The sequence below is a fragment of the Urtica dioica genome, chromosome 10 (genome assembly GCF_054948205.1).
Source record: "Urtica dioica subsp. dioica isolate 48M chromosome 10, U.dioica_male_clone48M_v1_H2, whole genome shotgun sequence".
Classification (NCBI taxonomy): domain Eukaryota; kingdom Viridiplantae; phylum Streptophyta; class Magnoliopsida; order Rosales; family Urticaceae; genus Urtica; species Urtica dioica.
The window spans coordinates 3905224-3932827 of record NC_142765.1 but is presented as its reverse complement, the minus strand read 5'-3'; the positions used below and the strand labels follow the sequence as shown (position 1 = coordinate 3932827).

The 27604-nt window shown below is 33.2% G+C and overlaps 2 protein-coding genes across 2 annotated transcripts; one reads left to right on the top strand and one right to left on the bottom strand.

Moving 5' to 3' along the window:
- Positions 1-4709: 4709 nt before the first annotated feature.
- On the bottom strand, positions 4710-11970 carry LOC149383132 (uncharacterized). Its single transcript, XM_089627687.1, has 6 exons — positions 11953-11970; positions 11787-11903; positions 11625-11717; positions 11458-11559; positions 10985-11375; positions 4710-4774 (listed from the first exon to the last, which is right to left on the bottom strand). Exons 1-6 carry the CDS (start codon positions 11968-11970, stop codon positions 4710-4712), a joined length of 786 nt encoding a protein of 261 aa, XP_089483813.1.
- A 5788-nt stretch (positions 11971-17758) lies between these two features.
- LOC149383131 (putative BOI-related E3 ubiquitin-protein ligase 3) lies at positions 17759-19279 on the top strand. The gene is made up of 3 exons (XM_089629038.1): positions 17759-17995; positions 18101-18563; positions 18655-19279. The coding sequence occupies exons 1-3, from the start codon at positions 17937-17939 to the stop codon at positions 19171-19173; spliced, it is 1041 nt and encodes a 346-aa protein (XP_089485164.1). The 5' UTR covers positions 17759-17936; the 3' UTR covers positions 19174-19279.
- Positions 19280-27604: the final 8325 nt, after the last annotated feature.

Here is a 27604-nt window from a genome sequence, read left to right as displayed (position 1 = left end):
AATCAAACATTTAATTACATAGTAGCATATTCTAATAGGGTATGAAATTTACAGTGAGCGCGTCAATTGTTGACATGCATCGGAGTGATGGATGGCATTATTTTGCATGTCCAAAATGCACAATGAGATTGCTCGAAACTAATGATTCATCCAGGTGTAAGAACGACGGTTTTATTGAGTAACATCCTCTACCATTATTTTATATAACTAAAAGAAACCCGCTAAATACTGTAACAACTACAGTAATTCTATAAAAAAACTTTATTCTTTTTATATTTACAGCTCTGTGAATGACTTTCGTATCTTTATTCCTTACTTTATTCAATATTGTTTACGTTTTTTCTTATGCCTCTCTCTCCATGTATTTTTTTTTTATATATCTTTAATGCTGAAAATCCAAATTTCTTAAAAAAAATAAAGTTTATGCAAATTAATTCCCGCTGCAACGCGCGGGATAATAGACTCGTGATAATCTAAAGTTTTCTAAATTTTTATAATATTTCAGTATGCAACTATCATAATGATTTTAAAGTTTTTATAATATTTCAATTTGTAACTATCATAAAGATTTTAAATTTTCTATTATAAAATTCTATATCTTACTTTATCTTATTCATAATGTTTGTTATCATATTAACTCTGGATATTTAACTTAATGTAGGTACAAATTACACACCGTAATAAACGATGAGAAAGGAAGAATGAGGATGATGATATTTGATCGAGTTGTTGAACACGTGCTCAAGGAATCATGTGCTGTTTTGCTGGATAAATATTCACACGAAGAAAAAAATAACCTTCCACATGTTATTAATGATATCATCGGAAATATAAGATTTTTTAAATATCATTTGAAAGTAAAGGGACTGATATATTAGCCACTGCAAAAAAGGTGTTCAGTGACTAAAACTGGTCATATGAAACCTGTGAAATGGGATCCCCTAGTCTCGTCTCATATTTTGCGGGAAATAAGACTCTCGGAATCGTAGAAAATGATACCGGAAAGTCCTGGAACCATTTCCTACGGTATCTAGAATTCCCGGGACCATATTTCGCAGCTCCGGGATTCCCATTTTTTACATATTTTTTTATTTTATTTTAATCATGAATGCATTTAAAAAAATTCTTATATTTTCAATTAAAAATACAATTTTAAAAATGTGATACTAAATTATGCTAAACGAGGATCTCAGCGTCCCATTTTCCAGATACTTCTGGGACAAAAGTCCCGGTACCACATTTCATAATACGGTTTTTTCTCATTTCTCATATGGTACCAATAATACGGGAAATAGGATCCCACGGGATCCCGTATGGCCAGCATTATCAGTGACATACCAAGTATCTAGCGATTATATCATTTTTTCAACATATTGACCCGAAGACTCTAAATCCAGATCCAAAGACGCAAGTTGAGAGGTAATATAATTTAAACTATACATTAATTAAAGCTTATAAAAATATATAAATTGTTAATATTATCGTCAACATGTAGATCAATAAAGACTCTTAAGGAAAACTCTAGAAAACGTGCTATGCATAAGTATTTTTCTATTTTTGACATCTTTATTAATATCAGATTTGTATCTCTATTAATTTACAATTATTATTATTATTATTATTGTACGTATATATTATTGCGGTGACAAACATGAAGACAAGAAAGGAAAAACAAAAAAAAATAGCAATGAACAAATTTCAATCTACCTTTTGGTTATGTTTTGACAATATCATGGTGCAAAATGTTCATGGACATTTTATTTGCTTTTTTTATTATATAAAACAAATTGTTTTGTCTTTTGGATGATTATATATATGTTCATCAATGTAATATAGAAGTATAATTTAAAGGGTCCAGTGGCTGTCTATCCATATGAAACGTTAGAAATTTTGAAATAGCCAACGTTTCGTTAATTTTTTGTAAATAGCCGCGTAAATCTATTTACGCTATCAAAATAACCAAAAATACAAAGTAAATTTCTAGTAAATATAGCTATTCACGAAACATTTATAAAAGTTTTTGGCTATTTACGAAAAATTTACAAAACGTTGGCTAAAACGCAAACGCTTATGTTTATGTGGCTTATATCACTAAATTTTTATAATTTAAACTTATTCTGTAATTATAACGTTTTATATATTTTGATAACGTTTTAACTATGTATTATTTATTATGAACAGTAGATAATAGATTGTATATAATACATCATAAAAAAAATTTGCATCAATTAACCTGCTGCAATGCGCAGGTATATCGCTTGTCTAAAAATAAAAAATAAACGGGTGAATCACTTGGTTTTTTTTTCTTAGTTGTGAAAAATATTTAAGTATGATCGTATCCAGCTGAATTTTTTGATAAATATTTTTAGCAACAACGATATGTAAATGGTGTTTGGCTGGTTTAGCTAATTTAGACATTTTATGTTAAAGTTTTTAATCTATCATTTTTTTTTTTTTGCTAAATTTTCAATCTATCATTTAATAATTATAGAAACATAATAAATCAAGACAAGACACATATCTAAGTATGAATTAATCTATATTTTAAATGGGGCAATTAGGTCAGCAACCTAATAGCCCACCATCCTTCTAAGAAATAACCAAAGTTTCATTTTATTAAGAAAATAGTCCAACAGACCGAAGTAAACTAAATTAACTGTTTTGGCCTGGCGGGCAACTTGTTTAATAAAATGAAATTTTGGCTAGAATTTTAAAAAAAGTTAAGATAGTAACAAATTCTTCTTTTTAAATATTTGAATAATTAGATTATAATGATAAGTGAGAATAACTATTTGAATTTCGGTATAGTTTTTTTCTTTTCAAATGGTTATTTTGCAGCTTTAATGTAATTAAGGTTCTATATACATACGAAAATTTGTGATTTTTCGCGAAAAAAGACTCATTTTTGGCTCAAAATCAACTAACAAAATGTTTATTTATGGGTGATGTTGTGATGCTATTGAGCAATGTCATGAATCATGATAGAGGTTCTCATGGGATTTATGGGCTGTAGCATCACAAAACCACTTTACGATGCAAAAATTGTGAGCAACGTTGCGGTGCTAGTTGTGCATTGTCGCAAAGCATTTTTTGAAAACACAAGTTTTTACTCTTTTTCGGACGTGTATGGATAGGATTATGAGAGCATTACAAAAAAAAAAAAAAAAAAAAAAAATATTGAGGGGCTTAAAATGCATTGTGAGATCCGGGATAAACTTGAAAATTCGGTTAACTTCAGTTAACCATTAACCGAATTTTTTTCTCACAGTTAATTGTTAACCGAAATATAAAAGTGGACAATTAATTGTTTTAACCGAAAAGTGGACAATTGCAGCGAAAATGTTAGCTACATCAGGACTTTTAACACTTTCTTTAAGCCACATGATGTGATTGTACTGACGTAACTGACCTCTTATTTTTCAATTAACCTAGGTTAATTGTTTTTTATTCGGTTAAAATTAACCGTACGATTAATTTTAACCGAAAATTCAATTAAAATTAACCGTACGGTTAATTTTAACCGAATAATTTCGATTAAAATTTAAATCAAAATTTTTTCTTTAACCGAATTTTTTTCTTTAATCCGGGATTAGACACTTGGGGACGAGTTTTTTTATTTTCTTTTTTACATCATTATCAATCTAATGGCATCGGTAGAATACGTAATTTCTATTTGGTAAACCTATATAAATTTATTGTCTTGTCCTTCGTTATTATTTCGCAATTTTGTTTTCTCTTTTGATAATTGAAAGATTGAAATTGTGACTAATTCATGTGGCTACAATATAATCAATTGTCTATGTATTTCCCTCTACACTTGACTCAAACGAGCTCTATTTGTTTTAGCAATCGTTAAACTCACCTAATAAGCTCTAACGTATCAAATTAAAATTATATAGCATCTCAATTTTAATGTATTCAATATTATGGAAAATTGACACGGTTGTCCCGATTTTTTTAATAGTAGGCATCTACGCTTTATTTCATGTTTTTATCTTTTTGCGAGTTAAATGTGGATTATTCTTAAGCGAAAACATGAAAATGACATAGAAACCTACCATTTCTAAAATATGGGCAAATAATGATATTTTTACTATTACTACAAAGTTACGAACGACAATGGTGATCGCTGTCGTATGAGCTTCCATCCGTGTGAAAACTCATATATCACGGCTTTCCCAGTGTGCACAATACAGAGAAAATTGCTAATAAAAATAGGTCTCGGGACATTCAATCCAGCCCATCAATGCACACAATTGCGATGGATATAATAGCATTACGATTCATTCTTATTTTCAATGGATTTATCGTGCCAGTCAATACTCATAGACTTCTTGGGCTGATAGGCCCAACACTATTAAACGGGCCGTTTTCTAGTTTTTTTTTTGCATGTCCTTTTAGCTTAACTTGCACGCATGCAATATTATAAATCATATATATGTCCAATACATACACACATATCGAAGGGTGTCTGTGCTGTGTGTATGTATAATGAGAGAGAGAGAGAGTTACATAAGGCTCATATCGTAATGGACATTGAAAAGGAAATTACTAATGTTGATTCGGATGTCATTTTCACGGTACTGAATTCTGCTATGAAACAAAAGACGATCTAATTTACTTTATTTTGACAGTCTGTATATTGGCTCTAGCTTTAATTTACGTGCGCCAGAGACGGTAAAATCTACTCTATTAATTTATGATACGTATTACATTGCAGACGGGAAATTAATGAGGATTTTCAATATATCTGACAAAAATGACAGTCCTTCCACTGCATTTGTGTGTAAATATTCACATATACGAATTAAGCTCATCATCAGATTCAGATCAGTCTAACATTATGGCTGACCGGTGAGGTAGTTTCCATTGGAACAACCAATTATACATATATTTATATGTATCTGTGTATGTCTGGATTTGAATTACAGTGACAATAATATGAATTGAATGTGAAATTGACCTGTCCTAAGGGGACTATATAGAACCATGAGAAAATACAGTAGAACAAAAATGCATTGGAAAAAGTATCCAATTACCTCGTCATATAGTGTGCACATCAGCTATATATACATGTATATAAAACATAATATTTTCCCAACCCCAATTCCAACTCCTCAATCTCTCCATTAAATATGTAGCTTCTCTACCCAAACATATCACATTTATTGTTTTATTTTTTGCTGTAAAAAAACTTGGATTGTTGCAACTTGCAACTAATTTGGAGGTGAAATATTAAATATGTAGAAATAACAAGAGGCCCACCAAACGAATGAATAATTGATCACTATAACTTCTTACAACGATTATTTCCTTCCCCTGATAAAACGGTCAAAGTTTCATAAATCTATATTTTTTTTCTTTTGTTTGGCATGGGACAGATATAAAGCCATACCATCTTTTCAAGAGTATTGATCATAAATCCAAGTAAGGTATGTTTCCAATACAAGAAATAATGATAGTCCAGCCAGAGACCCCACGCACTAAATTGTCTATGCAAATAGGTACAAACTACAACTATTTTTCTCTCGAAAGCCCAAAATATAAAATTAAAAATAAAAATAAGCATTTCTTTCTTTTTTTCTTATTATTTTTTAATAATTTCTTTATATCCTTTTCTCTGCCTTGGTGTAAGAATCTGGTTCATTTATTAATAAATTATTAATAAATTCATATATCATCATTTCTCTTTCTCTCTCATGCATTTGGTCTATTTGATAATTATATATACTATACACTGCTTTGACAGAGTCGAATGATCTGAGACATGTTATACATATATTCAAATTTTGGTTTTATATATATGTTTTTTGTGTGTTTGCGTAGGTTTCTTGAGATGAATAAGATTCCCAACAAGAGAAATAAAAACAATGGATATGCCAAGGAAAAAGAAAGAATAAAGAAAAAAGAGAGAAAAGAAACAATAATTGAAAAAGAAGTGAAAGAGATCAATGGATTCTCATAATGTGGGAGAGTAATTAAAAGGTGAAGATCACATGTAGAATATCAACAAACCCAACTTTAAGTTGAATGGAAGAGAAAGATTATTAAAAAGAAAAAGCAACGAAAAGGAAGAAAAAAAAATATATGAAACATATATATATATATATAATGTATGATCTGATCTCCACAAGTCAAGGTGTGAATTAGCTTATACCAATTTAAATTTGCCCTAAAAAGTAGGTCAAGCACAAAACACACACGATTCCACTTTGTACTCTCTCATGTATTATATATGATCACTATATATATAGCATGATACATGTAACATGTCCTAGGAAAAATCATGACCGTTTAACATTGAAGCATCATATTTTGTTTTATTTTTCTTTTATGGAATATATATAAAGTAAAAAAACCAAATGGGTTTGTTACATTACATAAGCTTTGTGTTTGTGACCCCATTATTGCATTTTACATGCAAGTCTATCCCTTCTTTTCCATTGCCTCGTCTTTTTTCTTACTTTTTGTTGCTTTTTATTCGCTTTTTGGATTTCGGTGGTGGTTAAACCAAAGTTACATATATATAGTGGATATAGTTTGGGTTGATGTGAGCAATAATGAAGCTAATAGTAATAATTAAAGATAAATGTGAAGGAATAGAGGAATCACACTCGTAAGCTACTTTTCATCTACTCTCTCCCTCTTTCATAAAGAAGTTTCATGACAAACAATTAAAGTAGTATTGTTTAAAAGTCGCAAGATATTTCCTGTTTAATTAAACTTATTGCTACGCCATGCTTTACCATTTCCTTTTCTCATACAACTTCTCGACCATTACATAAAAAGTAGGTTAAAAATAGTACAAATCAAACTTGCAACAATAATAATAGTTATCATAAATAAACAGCACTCTCTTTTACGTGCATTATGGGCAAACCCATTTGTTTCAACGATTCTATTACCTTCTATAAATAAATACATACAAAACTAAACATATGCTCTACACACCCACCTGACCTGAAAACTATATATATATATATATATATATATATATATATATATATATATATATATATATATATATATATATATACTCACACACACAGATATAGAATCATATATCTCCACTTTTAATGTAACACAAATCTTGTAAGAGATGCTCTAACATAGTTGATAACTTAGAAAAAAAATATTATAAAACACCAATGGCAAGTGTTTAATTATTTAAAAGAGTACTAGTGGTAAAAGGATGGTGAAAAAAAAATAGAAGCCATAATGGGATATTATTAATGCCCTTGTCACTTTGTGTCTGTACGGTCTGCCTCTCCCCCGAAGCATATTATGTCTTGCAAAATACGTCTTTTAGCTTTTAATAATAAATCTGATCAACCCATGTGAATATAACTTTATGACAATTTTAATTAAAGTTCTAGTGTATATAATAATTTTGCATTGGTATTATAAAGTACTATGCGTATATATACTTACATAGTGAAGAATGATGATGATGATCACCATTAAGCCTGCCGTATAACTAATTAAACTAATAATTCGAGATTATTGGCATTTTTCCAAATAATGTTCCGTAAAAAAAGGTTATTGTAGGATCAACTCGTGCTAGCTTTAGCTAGCAGGTAAATTAATATCTCAACTAATTATAAATATTTGACAGATTTTGCTTTGTCATTTTGCCTCCTTAAATGAAGCTAATTTGTCGCTCCATTGTTTTATTTTATTTTTCTTTAATTACTTATGTAGGATTTCGATATTTTAAGTATGACTCATAACGACTTGCTTATGTTTCAATGTACATAATATGCCTAGAGAACATCGTTTTCATATATAGCTCTAGACTCAAGCAATTTGCCTGCCTAGATGACCAAATTACTCTAGAAAATGGGAGCATATATAAATATATGTATTTTTAAGCTATTCTTAGAGTATATTATATATTATTATTGCTCAGTTTCGCCTTTTTACTCATTGTATAACTTATTTAACATCTGTATCATTGTGCTCGTATATAGTTATTAATATTATACGGTTTATACGTTATACCCCACATTTATCAATTATACATACGTCTCATTCATAATAATATTACCTATTATTGGGAATCTATACATTTAGATACATGATAACATCGAAGCAATAGACAAAGCGCTAATGTAGGGCATGACAAATAATGAATATTTTTATATGAAATTCATTTAAATATATACGGTCAAATTCAAGAGCAAGAACAATATACGATCGCATATTTTGTGTAATTGTGCTATATAAATATAATTTACTTTTGCCTAGTTGTCAAGATCTAGGTAATGAGAAGGAATAGTGGGGTTGGACAAAAGAGTACATCATGTTTGATAATATTATACTTTAATTTGGATCGATGCAACCATGATAATTGTCCGTACATGCATGGTATAAAAAATAAAAATAAAAAACAAAGCGCCATAGCATATATATACACTGCATTATTTACTTTCCCTTATTGTACTTGTTTATTTTAGCTTCACATTCACATGGATGCGATTTTTATGGGGTCAAAATTTTGTACGACAGCTTGAAAATTCTGATTAGCTGACTCTTAGGGACGAAGTTACTGAGAAATAAGTATATAAATGGCATCGATGAAGGCCACATGGATATCTGAAAACCCTAAAGATTTGGTCATCGATGCAATTAAAGTTAGTATATATATATATATATATATATATATATATATATATATATATATATATATATATTATACATATATATTAGCTGTGTTAAGAGAGTTTGGATTATCTAATCTTCATCTGTAACTTGAACTTTGAAACTAAGCAAATATTAGTTAGGATTTGGAAGGTTTTTATTTTCTTGGCACGTCAGAATTTATTAATTTTAGGTTGGTCAAAAGCTCGTGTCAGTGTGATGACAAATTCAGCAAGAAATTAGGCCCTAATTGCGAGGGTCTAACTAAATTTATAAATTATATATGGATGGAAAATCTAAATTTGGTTGAGTACGGAAATATAAGAAATAATAATGGTTTTTAAGCCTTCATGCATTTCCATTAAATGAAAAACTTCATAACTATTTAGTAAGATTAGTTTCTATTTCTTAACATTACAGATAGACACATTTAATATGGAAGTATATAAACACGATTGAGATTGATCTTTTCATTATTATTATTATTATTATTATTATTATTATTATTATTATTATTATTATAAAAACACGATGTGACTAATTGCATCCATATTGTTTTAATATACCCACCAATTTCGTGCATGCACTTCGATTAACTTCCTAATTTATCGGTTAAAAACATTGAACATAAAATCAATAAATAAACTAGGAAATTCAAAAGTTGAGAGGTCAATTATTCAATGGCAATCTTAAAATGGGGTCCATCTTTTTCTTTTCAAGCACTCCAGATATGATTTATTAGGCAATTGCAAATCATTGCATCAATTATAATGTTTATAAAATTTGTATAATACGATATGATATTCACTAAACAATAAGTTTCTCGTTATCACATGTGTCAATCTGACTAAAATATAGAAGCAATTTCCAATACTTAAATATATATAGATCAGGCCATCAAATCAATGCGCATTAATTTATATATATATATATATATATATACACACACACACACATATAAATAAATTACAAATCCTTTTGAATTTTGCGCACTAATTATGCGCAATAAAATCACTTTATAACTGGTATTTATTATGACGCTATACTCGTGTTTTAGGTCTGGATTATCTATCAGATCACGTTCGTTAGTCGTTACAGTATTATATCAAAGATTCTGTGATGGTTAACATTATTCGTACAAAATTAAGAGACATATATATAATATATTTAATTTACCTCCTGCTCTTTATATATCATATAACATTAGTCGATAGTGTCATTTATATATATATATATATATATATATATATATATATATATATATAATCGAAATTTCACGAGATAATTTCAGTCCAAAGCACTCATACTTTGTACGTACTTTTACCACAACGTCATTAAATGCATTCAGGCATGTTTGGTTGGATGAAAATAGGGGTGAATAGAATGAAATTGATTCTAAAAAATCTTAAATATTATTTTGTTTGATTAATTTTTATGTGTAAGAATCACCATTCCACATTCCACAAAAATACCATTACCTCAATTTCATTCCTTACATACTGGAGGCTATTGATTTCGCAAAGAAATTCCAACTGAACATCTCGATTTCGCTCATTAGTTTTTGTTCTTTTGGTTATTTGTGTTTGATTTGTGAAAGAAAAGTTGCAGAGAAAAGCAACTTTGGAGGATAAGATTAAGTTTCACATGTAAAAGAACAAGGGAATTTTGGTCAATCTGTAATGTATTCTATTCCATTCACTAGGACAAAAGACGTTATCCGGTGCGACGGATGTCGCACCCAATGCCTCAAATGTCGCACCTAATGGTTTATTAGGTGCGACAATAGGTGCGACACTGTCGCACCTGATAACCCGTCGCAGAAGGTATTGGGTGCGACATGTCGCACCTAATAGGTACCCCATTAGGTGCGACATTTTCAGGTGCGACTAATCGCACCTAATGCCCAAGTTATTTTCCTGCCAAATTTTGTAGAATTGGCGGGTAATGGCATATCGGGTGCGACATGTCGCACCTGAAAGTTTTCACGCCATGGTATTCGGTGCGACAATGTCGCACCCAATACGTTTGTTTAATTAAAAAAAAATACAAAATTAAAAAAAGTAAATTAACAAAATAATATTAATTAAACAAAATTCTAAATGAATTAGAAATAATATTATAAAAATAGAATTCTTAATTAAAAATACAAATTCTTTACAAAAAACGAAAAAAATGAATTCCTATTTTTTTTTCTTATAAAACTTATCGATAGTAGAATTTCCTCTGCCGAATAAGTTGCCAGAACTTCGAGAACCGCTTCCTCGTCCTCGTCCACCGCTGCCTGACGCGCTGCCGCTCGTTCCGCCGCTTCCGTAAGGACGATCTCGCAAGTAATCCATAGAACCTGGCGTGGAACCTGGCGTCTGCTGATCCGTCCCACCTGGTTGCGATGCAGGCGGAGGTTGAGGAGTCGTGGGAGGCTGGTTGTGCTGCTGGCTGAGGAAGGCGATCTGTTGCCGCATCAGTTGCAGCTCGGCTTGTTGGGCATCCATCTGAGCTCGCATCTCGGCAACCAATGGATCGGTCTGAGATGACGAACTTGACGAGCCTCCATCTAGCGTTTGGGCAACACCCAACGATGACCTTGGGATCGAAGGCCCTAAACCGACTTCCCAGTCTCTGCGCACTCCCAAAACATCGCGCATCGCGTACATCTCCGCATCTTCTTGGGAGATCACGATGTTTTGCTCCTCCGCTTGCCGCAAAATATCTATCGTCTGGGCGGTGACTTGATCCTTCAAAATAAAACCACAAAAAACTTATAAGATAAGAAGAAATAAAGTAATTAAATATAGTAAATAAAAAAAATTAACTTACGTATTGCGTCTTCGCGAAGTCCGTCGTCCACGATCCCTTAGCGTCCTGGTGTTTTTCTAACCATATCGCTAAAGCCGAGCCTATACTCCCATCTTCTCTTCGCTGTAATTTTTCAACATTAAAATATGAATCACATATATATTACATATTAATTTTAAGAGACTTACGTTCCTCGAGCGATGACCAAAAAAACTAAGCGAGCCTTGCCTCGCCTTCGTCTTCTTCATCTTCGAATTTTCCCGGTTGCGGAGAGATTTCGCCTGCAAGACATAAATACGTGAAGTTTAATTTTAAGAAATTCGAATAATCATCGGAAGTTCAACTCATACCTTATGCTCTGGCGAGTCGAACACCTCTATTGCTTTCAACCAGGCTTCCTGGTTGTAGCCATCGGGAGTTTCACTTTTAGCGAGGTCCTTACTCCCGCAAAATGTCTTGAAGAAGAGCTGCGACAACCTCGACTTCTGAATGAGACAGGAAATTGGGGGATAAAACTGAATCGTTAGAATTCATTTTGTAGGATTGAATTATTAGGAAATTGAGAGGTAAAATTGAGAGTGAATCGTTAATATTTGAAATTTAGAGTGAATTATTATGAAATTGAGAGTGATGAATTGTTAGGAAATTGATAGTGGATCGTTAATATTTGAAAGATTCGAGAGCGAATTTGTAAGAATGAAAGAGAAATTGTGATTGACATGTATTAATTTTGAAAAGTGGTTAGAATTCGTTAATATATACAAATTCACTACTGATTTCATTAACGAGTTAACCAATTTCGACAAATTAGTTAATTCGTTAAAATATATTATCAAAAGAGTTAATTTTCTTGAGATATACGTTTTATTCTACCGAAAATTCGGCAGAGTTTCCCCTAAAATATTGACTAACCAAAATCTGCAATTAAAACAAAAACACATATATAACCAACCAAGACTATCTTATTAACATACTAAATACTAAATTGAACCAAGACTATCTTATTAACATACTAAATACTTAAACAAATCATGTTACAATTACATTAAATTACACTAAACACGTTACTAATTAATTTAATATATTAACTTAATTAATCTAATCTATCATATTACACATTATTAAAAAAAATTGACTATTACTATATGCTACTATTTTCATCAAAGTTCTATTATCATTTAATCTAACATGTTACTATTTTCATATATATTACTAATTAATCTATACGAAATAATCTAAAAATATTAAATAATCTATAAATATTAATAATTACAAATACCTAACGTTTTTCCGAGGCGACGACGAGGCACTGAGACGACGGGGCTACGAGTGACCAAGCTGCGGCGATGGCTGGGCCGAGGGTGGGCCGGGAGCTGGTCTATAGCCCTTCAAGAAGTTCTCTGCAAAAAAAGAAAAGAAGAAAAGGAAAAAAAAAAGATTAGTTGTGTGACCGATTGACAAGGCATTGAAATATCTAACGTGTTTTACGTACGTCCGATAATTCCGATCTCTTCTTCACCTGGTTGCACTGCCAAACAGAATCCCACTTGTACTCCCTGCACCGAAGAGAGAGTGAGACAGAGAGAGAGAGAGAGTGAGACAGAGAGAGAGAGAGACAGAGAGAGAGAGAGAGAGAGTGTGAGGCTTACCTGGAGGACGGCGCCGGGAATGGAGGCGGGGCTGGTCCGCCGGAGACGAGCGTCGGGCTGGAGGCGGGGCTGGTGGCGCCGGGGACGAGCGTCGGGCGCTGGAGGCGGGGCTGGTGGCGCCGGGGACGAGCGTCGGGCTGGAGGCGGGGCTGGTGGCGCCGGGGACGAGCGTCGGAGAGAGAGAGAGAGAAGAGAGAGTTAGAGAGAGAGAGAGAGAGAGAGAGAGAGAGTGTGAGGCTTACCTGGAGGACGGCGCCGGGAATGGAGGCGGGGCTGGTCCGCCGGAGACGAGCGTCGGGCTGGAGGCGGGGCTGGTGGCGCCGGGGACGAGCGTCGGGCGCTGGAGGCGGGGCTGGTGGCGCCGGGGACGAGCGTCGGTCGGGCTGGAGGCGGGGCTGGTGGCGCCGGGGACGAGCGTCGGAGAGAGAGGGAGAGAAGAGAGAGTTAGAGAGTGAGAGAGTGAGGTTGGGCGAAGAAGAAGACGCTCGGGTATATAAATACCCTAAAACTATTAGGTGCGCCATTGTCGCACCTAATAGTCATAAGTGTCGCACCTAATATGACTTTTAGGTGCGACACTGTCGCACCCAATGTGAAATTCCAGAACCCAAAACATTCGGGGGGAACTTCTGACCGTTTTAAATTTTTTAACCCATTAGGTGCGACACCTGTCGCACCCAATGATATTAGGTGCGACATATGTCGCACCTAATAGTATCCGGTGCGACAATTTCATATCAGGTGCGACAAAGTCGCACCGGATAGCCATAAACATCAGCGAAATTTTTAGGCGCATGGAAGACTATTAGGTGCGACATGTCGCACCTAATATGTTCTTAGGTGCGACATTTAGGTGCGACATTTAGGTGCGACATGTCGCACCTAATACCCTTCCGCACCCAATATGTTAATTTGTAGTAGTGATTTCTAATAAGAAGAAAAAAGCAAACCAAATAACGCAATAGCTTTGCCATTACATTCCTTTCTCACTGCCATTGCTATTCCTATTCTCATTGTCATTTCCTTTTTTTTAACCAAACACACACTCATCGCTTTTGTATTACCACGCAAAACAAAAGGAGATCAACGCTAGTATCGTAATTTATGTTCAAAAACTATCATCCCATCATAGCATCAAATTTAATATAGCTACATCGTCGTACATTTATGTATAGTATGTGCATTATTGGGTACGTTAATGTAATATAGTCCATTTAAAAATTGACTGGAAACGGTTAATGTCGTTTGTTTTTCAACATTTAAAATATAATTAGTAGTCAAATTCTTTAATTTGTGATTATTATCTCTTTGAAAATAAGTTTTCAACTCTTCGTCACAAGAGAGGAAGAGCAAATCGTGAACTAGCACAAAAGAATATTTCTCGATGCACACTCCGATATTACACATTAATTTTTTTGCTATATGTGAAAAAAAATGTCTCATCTCTCGTCTCAACTCACAAACTCTAGATAAAATAAGGTGAGAGAGATGTAGATCTTCGCCAAGGTGATGAAAATTACCACAAACTTGTGTAAAAATAAGTTATCTATAAGAGTCAATGAGGCTCAGGAGGTAAAAGGCAAGAATGAGCCCATCAAGTTTCATGGACCGAGTCAAGGCTACGAATGGCCGACTATGGTCGGGTCGGCCTTCGAGGGGGCGGCCATGGAAGGTTCGTCCTTGGCTAGGTCGCGTAAGGTGCGAACTGGTGTCAGAAAGACGATGACGAAACTCAAATGAGTGTGGACAAAACCAAGAAATGGGTTTGAAAAATAAATGTCAAAGGCTCAGGTATAGGGTGAAATCAAAATCCTGCTAGTCTCTACATGCCAAACCTTCACCTGGTGCCACACATTTGGCAAGCCTCTACGTTACTCAACGTGACGAACGACAATGTCTACGTGCCATGTTCAATGAGTACATTTCCCTTGCTGCTATTCTCGGAGGGCCCTCAACCTCCCTTATGACTCGACCTCGTGGGGTATCGTTATTGACAATGTGATTCTCGGTCCAGCTATGATCTCGCACTTATGCATGTTGAAACGACTATAACACCACAACGCAACCATGTGCGGCTTGGAAACTCACGATATTGAATCGCTCATGGCACGCCATTTCACATGAAAAAAGCTGATGTCAACATCGGCGGCGCGCTAAACAATTCTCAACGTCAATTATGCACGTGTTGGGTTCCTTGAGGGCGCCAAACTCATATACACCAAGTGATCATTGCCGAGTATGTCACCAAGCCGCCAACTTGCCGAGTTCTTCTCAGTAGCATTGTGCTTATACCCCTCGAGGATGAGACTCTTTCGTTTCACAATTCGAAGACGACCATCAAAACTTGTCAAGCTATTCTGAAATCATACTAGTGTAAAGACGCCAAAGACTCGATGTCGTGTAAGACCTCGCGCAGAGAACATTGTAGACCTCACTTGTCGTAACCATTCATTGAGTGACGACATTTCTCCAACCTGATCATTTTTCGCCTCTAAAACGGAGTACCTTGATGCAGAATACTCACATGTGCGCCAAGTGACGAATGCCTTTGAAGAAACCCTTCCATTTGCCGAGTTCAGGATACCAATATTCTCATATTCGCTCCAAAGCTTATCCAATTACCTTGAGCCTCCTTTGTCGTATAAACACCCCACTCCACTATGTTTGAGGACCTATTTATATGGACTTGAAAAAAACTTTACCTCTTTCTCACTTTAGTTTCTCTCTAAAATATAGAGCCGATACTTAGATATAGGGATGACAAATTGGGGCCGTACACGAGACACGGCACAGTTACGATACGTGTAAATGGATTTTGGTCGACCTTAAATGGATATGGGTCCATCCGTGTCTAACACGATTAAATAACAGGTGAACATGACACGAACACGACAACTCATTGGAACCCAATTAGACACGAATATTAAATGGGTTGTTAATGGGTAAACACGATCAAGACCCATAATGACCCAATTAAAATATTAAAAACAACTATCAAATTAAATTATAAGAATAAATATTATATACAGATTATAAGTGAAGTGTATCCACTTTACATCGATCAATGAGTTAGTTGTATATTTCCAAAACAAACAATTAATAAAACTTTCCACTTGCTACGTGTAATCTTTAGAGCAGAGACGTTTTGCCTTCTCTCATCGCGTGTTCAAATGGGTTTAGTGGTCTAAATGGGTCGGTGGGTCTAAGTGGGTTCGTGGGTTACATGGTCCATTAAGACACGATTAATAAATGAGTCTTAGTGGGTTGTGTCTTGATTTGGCAAAAAAATAGTGAGTCGTGTTTGAGTTTTGCTCCTAAACACGATTAATAAATGGGTCGTGTTTGAATCTATCAAAAATTACATGAAAACGAATAAGACACGGTACAAACACGACACGTAATCCGAATTATCACCCCTACTTAGATCTATACTATACATAGCAATTTAACTAATTTTTAACTTATGGAACAACCATTTGACTCAAGTGAGATACTATGATGTGACGTTAAATCGAATAACAACAAATTTTAAATGTTAATAAAAAAAGCATTAACACAATTAAATCGTATCGGTTAATGTAATCCATTTTCTCGCAATAACACATATATCAATATTAACAAATTAACCGATAGAGTATACAGGATTTTTGGTTACAGTATTTACTATTAACTAAGTAGACTTAATTGAAATGTATACATTTATTCTGCCGCTCATTTTCTTTTTAATACAGATTCATCATCGAATTATACATAAATAATATTTTAAATGCATTTACCCCTAAAATATTTCATATAAAAAAACGAAGAGGGTATTTGCGACTGGCAATAAGAACAGTCCAAAAAAAAAATCCAAAAACAAGAGTAAAGAGAAAGAGAGAGACAATGGCAGGCCAACGTTTCCCATGCGAGAAGCCGTAAAATAAGCTTACCTCAAAGTAAGTAAAAAACGAAACTGCCAAAATAATAAATCATTTATTAAATAGAGAGAGAGAGAGAGAGTACAGGTACACCGTACCCACCACCACAGCAAAATGGTGGGTCCCACACACGGACGTCCACGCTGGACCCTCCCTCGCACGTGTCCGGAGCGCAGTGCCTTGTCCTCTTCCTCCCTGACCCACACGTGTTTGCTTTTCCACTCCTGGTCCCACACACACCCATCATCATCACGTTGCTGTTTCAGAGCCCCCAACAAATTCGTAATATTATTATTAGCCGAGCTACGTAATTTTTTGTTTTTTTTCTCCTCTCCACGTGGCACTTGAATTTTATTGACCGAAAGAAGGGTAACAAAAATAATAAGGAAGGAATGCCGAATCAACATACGGTGACGATGAACCGGGCGAGTATTCCGGAAATGCCCTTGGTGCTTGACCTGAATTACGGTCGACGACTGGTTCTCTGTTCTATCTGTTTTATTTGTTGCGAGCCAAGGGCTTTTACGGTAGTAGAAAAAAAATGAATAAATGGAATCCACGAACTTAGACAACAAAAACCCAAAACAAAAAAACAAAAAAACGTCTCTGTATCCTCTCTCTCTTTAACTCTCTTTATCCGCTTAAAATCGGGAATAATTTTTTTCTCGTTTAAAATTAGTTAATATAAAAAATTGTCGAAATAAAATATTATTTTATTTTCTCTCTCCTCACTAAACCAAACCCTAAATAAACCCCATCCCACAGCTTTGCCACCTCTATTGCATGCCATATCGCTCCTTTACTTTCTCTCTCTAAAATCCCACATTCTTTTCTCTCTCTCTCTCTCTCTCTCAAATACCGAATCCACACAAACTGAACAACAAACCAAAACCAAGAGAAAAACGCGTAAAGAGCTTCTGATTTCTCTCAGGCTATGGCGGTCGAAGCTCGTCACCTAAATCTATTCCATCCTCAATTCATTGGAAACAACAGGTTCGACTGATTTCTCTATTCTTTCACCTCCCTTTCGATTCTCTACCGTCAAGATCAAGAATCGTCATCTGATACGTATAAGCCTTTTTTTTTACAAATATACAGAGAAATAATAATGAACTCAATCGAAGGAAATGCGAACATCTACAACACCGCTCAGGCTCTCGGCTACGGAATGCCATTACCGGGAAATTTCGTCGCCGCGGAGAATAATTTCGTTCCGTCGGCGATTAACGACTCCGTTAATTTCTCCAGTTTTCCGAAGAACGTCGCGAGGAAATCCGACAGCGGAATCACGACGTACAGTAACGTTTACAATCACCAAACAACGACTGCGTTTTCAAGAAAACGGCCAAGAGAAGCCATGAACGACAACAACAATAACAGCAACAGCAATAACAACAATCAATTCTTCTCTTACAGTAATCCGATCAACTTCGCAAACTCGGCTCAACAGAGTGTTGCGACGAACAAGAATTGCAGTTCTTCCTTCTCTTTCCTAGGCGAGGACATTTCTCTCCAAGTCCATCAGCAACAGTTCGATGTCGATCGTCTCATCTCTCAACACGTACGTGTATATAATCTCTATCGAGATTTAGAATACATGATTTCTTTAATTTTTATTTTTATTGATTTTGTTCAACTGTTATTCTTTACAGATGGAGAGAGTGAGAGTCGAGGTCGAAGAGAGGAGAAAGAAGCAAGCGAGGAAGATTCTAGAAGCTATCGAAATCGGCTTAGCGAAAAGGCTTAGGGCAAAAGAGGAGGAGATCGAGAAGATCGGAAAGTTAAATTGGGCGCTGGAAGAGAAGCTAAAATCTCTATGCGTCGAGAATCAGCTATGGCGTGACCTAGCTCACAGCAATGAAGCGACGGTCAACGCTCTCAGGACCAATCTCGAGCAAGTCCTCGCGGCGCAGGTCAAGATCGGCGAAGAAGAAGGCTCGGCCGAGAACGACGATCTCGTCGACGACGCTCAGTCGTGCTGCGGAAGCTCCGGCGACAGAGCTCCGGTAGAGACACGGCGTTGCCGGAATTGCGGGAAAGGAGAGTCGTGCGTTTTGCTTCTGCCGTGTCGCCATCTCTGCCTCTGTAAGGCTTGCGGTTTGTCGCTGCACACGTGTCCGATTTGTAAATCCATCAAGAACGCTAGTGTGAATGTCAATATGTCACCGTGAAAAATCATAGGAAAATTACCCTTAGGAAAAAAGAAAAGAAAAAAAAAAAACAAACCAAATTTTTATCGTTGAAGAAAGAAATTACAGTTCATTTCTCTGGATTCCATTTTTAATTCTTTTGTAATTTTTTTTTTTACTTTTTTTTTTCTCTGTGGGGTGGCAATTCTGCAAAACTTGAACGTGAGTAGATTGATTGACTCAATTAATTAATTATTTTTGAAATTTAAGATACAAGAAATATAATTGTCCAAATTTGGTTAAAAAAAATAAAATCCCAGATTCCCGAAGGTGGTAAAAATAATGGATAAGTTCCAAAGGTGTGAATATCGATGTTGCCGTGAAAATTATAGGAAAATTCCAAGCACGAAGAAATTATAGTTTATCTCTTATCATTTTTTTTTTTTGGGTATCTTGGGGTGGCAAATCTGCAAAATTGACTCAATTAATTATATAGAAATTAAATATAATGGAAAAAGTCTTTGCCGAAGGTGGGAAAAAATAATACGGATAATTGGGAAGGGAAAAAAAAAAGAGTGCAGTGGGGGCCCATTTTATGGCATAATATCACACTTTAATAAATACACGTAACGTGAGTGGTTTATTTATTAATTATTGAATTAATTTAATATTTGTGATAAATATCCGGCGCATGTTAGCGAGATCACGTTGTAGATTAGCAAGTTAGGCCTGAAAGTAAATGCGTAAAAGGCAGGGTCAAGGTCTCCTATCAGGGATATGTCAGTCACACTCACAATACATGTTTTTCCATATTATTGTCCTTTTTAAAAAAATATTAAATAAATTATTTTCTTTCGGCATTAAATAATATGCGTATAGGATATCATCATAATTATGAATATATATGACTAAAAAAATTCTCTCTAATTGGTAGGTCCCAATGGGCATCAACCAGACAGCTAGTCATTCTAGAGTCTAGACCAACTAGGTAATATAAATGGAGCGTTCACGTCACGCGCGCCACATTTTTTTCCCATCCGCGGTGGGGTCAACGATTTCTCACGAACAGAAAAATAATAATTAAAAAAATGGAAATTTCGTAACAAGAAAAAGTGACAGGTGTGTGGCAAAAGCTGACACGTCGGACGCGCGCAAATGTCGCTGTTGCTGAGCAGTGACTGCAACGGCCACACTTTTTATTTTATTTTTATTTTTTGTAAAAATACGAAAGAGTCCGCAAGCGGTATTATTCAATTAAACCTTTTATATCAGTTTCAAAAAAAAAAAAAAAACTTTTATATCGTTTTATTTATATAATATTATAATTATCTGAATAATGACTAAAATGATACGTTCGAGAGAGGCAGTGCATAGCGTGATGAAGACGAGGACGTGGGAGCTGAAATATCATGGATATGTGGGACCCACTCTCGCAACATATTTTTTGTTCTGTTCTGTCTAACTCTCCTTTTTTTATTATATAAATATATATATATATATATTTAATTTTCTATTTTTATTGTGGGATTCCCGAGGAGAGAGAGAAGAGAGCGATTTGTGTGAAACAACAATTACAGTACGTGTGTTTTGGGGGGTGGGTGGGTGGTGGTTGAGTGTGCCGCGTCCTACGCACGTTACTGTGTGACCATTTTTTTCTCTCTTTTCTTTGCATTACGTGGACCACCACCACGTAATTATCCTTATATATTTTTATTATTTATTAATTAATTGAAATTCATATGGTTATAGACATGTCAAATGTGTTATGATCAAAATTGCGAGTAGTGTCCGCGTATGGCAACAGTTTATGAAGACTTTGTGGTGAAATTATTAATGTTCATTTTATTTTATTCTATTTTTATTTTAAGAGAAACTGTTTGGAAAGGTCTATTTTTATTTATAGGGAAATGTGTTGTACTTCACATTTATTGTTGTTGCGTTTTTACATGGTATTCCAGGACTAAATTTTGGATATTAGTTACAGCACTGTAATATATATATATATATATATATATATATATGACCTTCCTATTTTTTTTTCTTGGAAAGTGAATTGGCGTTAATATTAATTGGCGTGACACAATAAATTTGGATCCTGCTAAATTTGGGTCGGTGCATGTGTGTGTGTTTTTTTTTTTTTACTTAATACCAAAGAAGGGGCAGTAAATGCATAGGGTTAAAAATAGGAAACCTTGTCAGCCAAGAATGATAGTTTTCCATGTTTATAATTTAATAAAAAAGAAAAGGAAATGATTATAATATTGCTGCATTTGAATGGCACGTGATTTTTGGTTGAGTTTTCTTTTTCTTGCTGTTTTTTATGCATGTAAAGTCAATGATAAGATAAGCAGAGATTTGATTTAATCCCATAAATGAAGTGGAAGTTATAATAGATATTTAGTATTTAGTATTACCCACTTACTTGCCTATTTTTTTTAATTCTTTATTGAAAAAATTGGAATCATTTTTTCTTCTTCTTTCCTACGAATTAAATGTAAATAAAGAGAGCGGATAGACATAATAGAACGAATGAACTTCAAATGAAATATTCGATGTCCCATTTGAAAAAAAAAAAAAAAAATGTACATACTAGCATACATGTATATGTATATGGTTACAAAAAAATATTTCTTTCAGCGAGCAACTTGGATAATATATATAGATAAACGAGATGCGTATATAGCCCGCGATTTGCATATTATAAATAAAATTTCACGTATACATGACTTTGTATAGTCATGTGTTTTTTAACAACAGAGAATTTGAGCCCTTTGGTAATGAATAATTTTTTTGCTTATCTGTGTATTGCAAACTCTTCAAATCTAATTTATAAACTATTGGAAGGTCTCTATAATACACGTAGCATTATAAGTGCACTAAGTTACATTGATATCAATGAATTAAATTAATATTTGACTTTTTATTCAAGGCAATGCGCGTTTCCAATAATGTCACTTGTGATTTCATGAAAGATCATTTTAAAAAGAGAAAAAAAAAAAAAGATGGCCTTTCTTTTTTTCTTTTTTTTCTTTTCTCAACCAATATTACTCAAAAGAAATGAAATTGTTACGGAATATCGATTCTTAAAATGCTAACGTAAAGTCAGCATTTGAAACGTTCCATTTTTTTTTCTTCTTCATACATATCTATTTAAAGCCAAAATTAAAAGCTAGTCGACGTTTGGCCAATCCATACTAATTGTTTCTTGTCTTTTTCATTCAAGTTAAGAAATTTATTTGGCTATTTGAATGAGATTGACCTTTTAATATCACAACCTAACATCTGCTGTAACTGTTATGTTTGGCAATAATTTAATATATTTACAGGTCTTATAAATAAAGTATGAATGAGTCCATCCATAAGGCAATGAAAATTTGTGTGTACATAACAAATTACTTCAATGTCTACCTAAGAAATTTTAAATTTTTAAAACAAAACTATTATTAAATATTTGAAGTATTCACAATAAATGTAAGCATAAATCAGAGTCCGTGAATAATTTAATTAAAAATGTCACATCGTAAACAATTAAAGTATACATAAGAACACAATCAAGGTACACTATACCTTGCCACGCCGTTGAGTTTTTGTGTTCTTTTTGGAAAATCCAGTAGACTTTTTTAGGCCGTTCTTGTTGGGTCTAGATTATTTTTTTAGGTTGTCCTGATTTTGATAAATGTCATTAATGGATTTGGGAATTTTCTTTTCTTATTGTGAAGCTCACGATTACCGAAGATAATCTGGAAGTGATTGTCAACTCCGATGATATCAGTCCTCATGTTTGTCTTGGTGTTGGGTTCTCTAGTGTTGTCGAGCGAAGAGCACTTCGTAGCTCCAAAATGGAGTGTGATGTGTGCATTTGTGACGGACCTTTGAAGTCGGAACGAGAATAATTTAAACTCTTTAAGGGTCCAAACTGATGATGGATAAAAAAGCGGAACAATTAGCTTAAAAAATTAGGATGCAACTTGTTGAATAAAATCTAAACATAAAGAAAATCTAGCGGGACTTTAACATTACTCGAACAATAAAATAATCTAGTTATATGCCCATTCAAACATAAATTTTATATAAACAGCTAACATTTGATTGATTTTGTAAAGTTGCTATTTATAGAAAATAACGCAGAAATTTTTTCCGAATTATCAATTTAAAAGCAAGCCCAAAAAATAGACACTAGCACACGAATTAAGATTAAACGAAAATACAAAATAATGGAATTAAAATTTTATTATTAATTTAAAAATTATAAATGTAATAAACTTGGCTGCTAAGCATATTTAGACCCATTTTTAACAAGAAGTGTATCCTAAAATAAAGAAGCGCAACTCAGCAAATCATTTACCAAACATTATTACAAAAGAATTAAATATTGGCTACTAGGATGTTTGGACCCAATTTTTTTCGTTGGAAAGGTTAATAAAGTAAATGTCTATTAGATTAAAACAGCCACCTAAGATTAATTGGTTATTTTTAAAACATACGCGTGTAGCGTTGAATAAATTGCAATCTGAGCATTTCATATGGTCGGATTAGTATGCTTTTTCTACCAAGAAACTACAAACTATAAATTACAAATTTCAATTAAGAAAAAAAAATGCCGTTGTTCGCACCTAAACTTGTTCCTATTATGTGTCATCCTTAACACAAACACATTTTGTTCTTCTCATTTTTAAGGATTCTTTTCTAATTAATGAGCATGTAATTTTCATGCACAAGTTTCCTTAAATTTGGTGACAAAACTTTTATTTCTTTATTATTTATTAAGAGGACAAAGCCATTAAATTTATAGAAATATGAAGAGAAAATAATGGCATAAATACTTAATATTTTTTAAAAGATACACTTAAATACATATTCTTTTTTTTTTTCGCGGTAAAAATACACGATATTAGGTTTCAATTGCACTGTCAAACCAAGTTAGATAAATTTGACAGAAATCCACGTGCCATCCTCAGATTAAACACAATTTAACCTTTTTTTTCTTCATGAAATTAACTAAAAATCAATAATATCATTTTCATGATAAAAAATTTAATTATAAATGACTTTTATATTATAATTAGGCATTAATAATATTATTAAAATGATTTCATATTTATTTATTTAAATCAATCAAGCATGGATAATATTCTTTATTATAGAAAAGGCTTAATTAAATTTTTAATATTAAAACCGTTTTTAATAATATCATTATTGCTTGATTATAGTATTAAAATTATTTTAATTAACTATTTTGGTATACGAATGATATAACCAATGCTTAATTAATTTTACGTAAAAAAATTAATACAGTTAATCTAAGGGTGTCATGTGGATTTTCGAAAATATGAAATATTTATATACGTTATTTTCTCAAATATGAATATCAATATGAAAAGTATATATCTTATCGCATTATATTTGCTGTCCCACTCATATGACTCAATCATCATCACCGGCAAAGAAAAGTTAAAAAAAAAGTTCATTATTTATATATTTTTTATATTTTCTAGAAAATTTATTGCCATCAAGATATAGTACTCACCTTTTACATTAGGCATGTTATATAATGGTAAAACTTTTTCTACATGAATAATTCCTATAACACACTGCTTGAAGTGAAAAATATCACAACCTAACATCTACAAATATTAAAGTCAAGAATTGAATCAATGAATTAATTTGAACATCAAGTTTCCGTTTTGAAGGATCTTACCACGCCAAACCAAGTGTCAACTGTCAAGCCATGTGTCAGTAATATAATGAATGTATACGGATTCTTAGTGGGACCCACACTAGTGATCTACTTTTATTTTTCTTCTTCCTATCATTAGGTTTTTGTGAAAAAAGAAAAGGGATAGATAGCAAAGAGAAATAGTTCGGAGGTCAAATCACTGAATTCTCTATTGAAGCAACCAAATCAGACTTGAAAAAATTTGTCCAGATAATGGGCCAAATTAAGAACAAAATGTCTCAATTGTGGGACAAAAAAACTTTGGGAAGTGGGGTCCACTGAAAAATAAGGTACAAAGGCCAAAGTTAGCATTTAAGGAGAGGAGGGGTAACAAAAGGACATCACTTAAAATAATGAGAGATTTTGTTTTTGTAGAGGATAGGATTTTTGGGCCCACTTTTTGGGGCCCACTTTTGGGGCCCACGTAGGATCAGGACCATCTGTCCCTTTATGACCGGCATGCCCTCCATAACACGTGAATCCGATTCCCACCAAAGCCACTTATTTTATTATTATTTTTCTTTTCTTATTATAATGATCATTAATCATGATTACTTTTATTCATTATCTTTTGCTTCCCATTTTGTCTGCTTCGCCTATTTCCTTTTCTTATATTAATAATTGATGCATTGATTGATTAATTAGTTTTGTTTTTGCCTGCGACCATAAATGATCGCTGTCATAGATTGGGTGATTTTACCTATTTTTGACCACCTTGCGATAATGATTTATTTCCTTTTTTTAATATATATTTTAGTGTTATCATCATCATCACTACCATTGATCGTTTATCTAAAGTAATGCACACTGCTAATCTAATTGGTATTTCCCTACAACATTATAAATAACACATTTATACAATGTTTTTTAGTGTAATGTCGAGTTTAATCATCGGTTTTCAAAAATGTCGAGTTCATATCATCTGTTTAACTAAAATGAAGAAATTATACCCTCTGTTTAACTAAAATGACGAAATTATCTCCTGAAATGAATAACAGCGTCACAAATCTCTCTTTCATTAATATTAACTCTTATATAAGAAAAACCAAATCAAATCTAAATGTGTTATTTTTCCTTATAAATAAGGATATTTCTGTTTTGGAATATAATAAAAAGTTAGTAAGCAATTTACCTAAAAAAGAAATGATACCGCTCCTTTATATATATATATATATAATGAAAAGTAAATTCAAATTTAATCCCTTTGAAATTGAAACACCATAATGCTCACTTGTGGACACACAATTATTGACGTGGAATCTTTTTTGGCCTGCGTTTGAACTTTGACGTTTGAACATACATATCCATCCATATCACAAAAAATTTGAAAGGGTTTATTTTTTAAATTATGATTTCCATTTGAAATGATAAAGAGGTATCAAATTCTTTGACAACTATCGATGATATAATGTCCCTAAGCTCAACTAGTATTTTCCTTTGACCTTTTGGCCAAGTGACAAATATTGTGTGTTGTCTAATTAATTCACTTTGCGGAATGTTCTTTCCTCTCCCAAGTTTGCCTATGCTATATACATATTACATATACCCAAATTCAGAACATAAATTCTTACGTAAATTTTGTTTTTAAAAGCGACGTTGTCATTATCCAAACTTTGGCAACCTCTATGCAACTTGACCACAAAACAATAATAATAATATTAATATTTACTATTATTTTTTGAGGTGAAAGCAAATGATTCTATGCTTTGTTAGTCATCATCATCATATATTGGTTTTCCTTGTGTCTTATATACGTTCTACTTTTTTCCCCACTTATTTCAAGTTTACCTTTGAATGAATCTTAAGATTGTTTCTATAAACTAACAACATGTATATATCACATTACGTGTTCATATTCGATATTCACATGCATACAATATAAAATAATAAAAGCCAAAAACTATTCCAAATGAATAAAATTAGGCCAATAAATGGACATTCTTGTCTACAAATATGACCGGCTCTTCTAATACTTTTCCAGATCCTAATTAATTAATTGAGAACAATTTTGTATTCATTCGTTATTTTGTCAATATTGTACATGTATTGCCGTGTTCATTTCTTTAATTCAAGAAAAGAGAATCTTAGTACGTGTGTATATATATTGATTGAAGATTAGGGTTGAGTCTCATTTGGTGAAATCTCAATGCCATTACCAGTGGGCTCTTCATTAATAATTATTTATGATTAATAATTAAATTATGTCATTATCGTGTTTATGTCAGGCACCCTAATCGTATACTCCCTAACTTGCCAAGAAAAATAGTTGAGAAGTATTATTATTATTATTATTATTATTACCTAAAAAGAAAGAAAGAGGGACAAAGAGAGTGATACATATGTCCATGCTTTTTTAAATGATATATATATAAATAGACATAGAGAGTTATCTTATAGCTACATGTACAAGTACAACTACCATTCAAATAATATTTTACTGATTTTGGTGGAGACATTTAAGGCATTAACAAGCTTGAAATCTATATAAAATCATGTTGATGAAGTATTGACAAAGAAAGAGTCTATTAAGAAAACAAGTATTGATCATAAGTCATTCTCTTATATATGTTCAACGCTTTCTTAAATATTGATTTGTTTATTGTGGTTGATCAAATGTCAAGTAATTCAAATTTCTTGCATCAACCGGCGGCTATGTAGAACGATAATAAAAAATAAAAAATAATAATAATTCATGAACTCGCTTTCCCTTTTTCATGGATAGTTAATTAATTAGTTAAGATCAAGTACCAAGTGTTG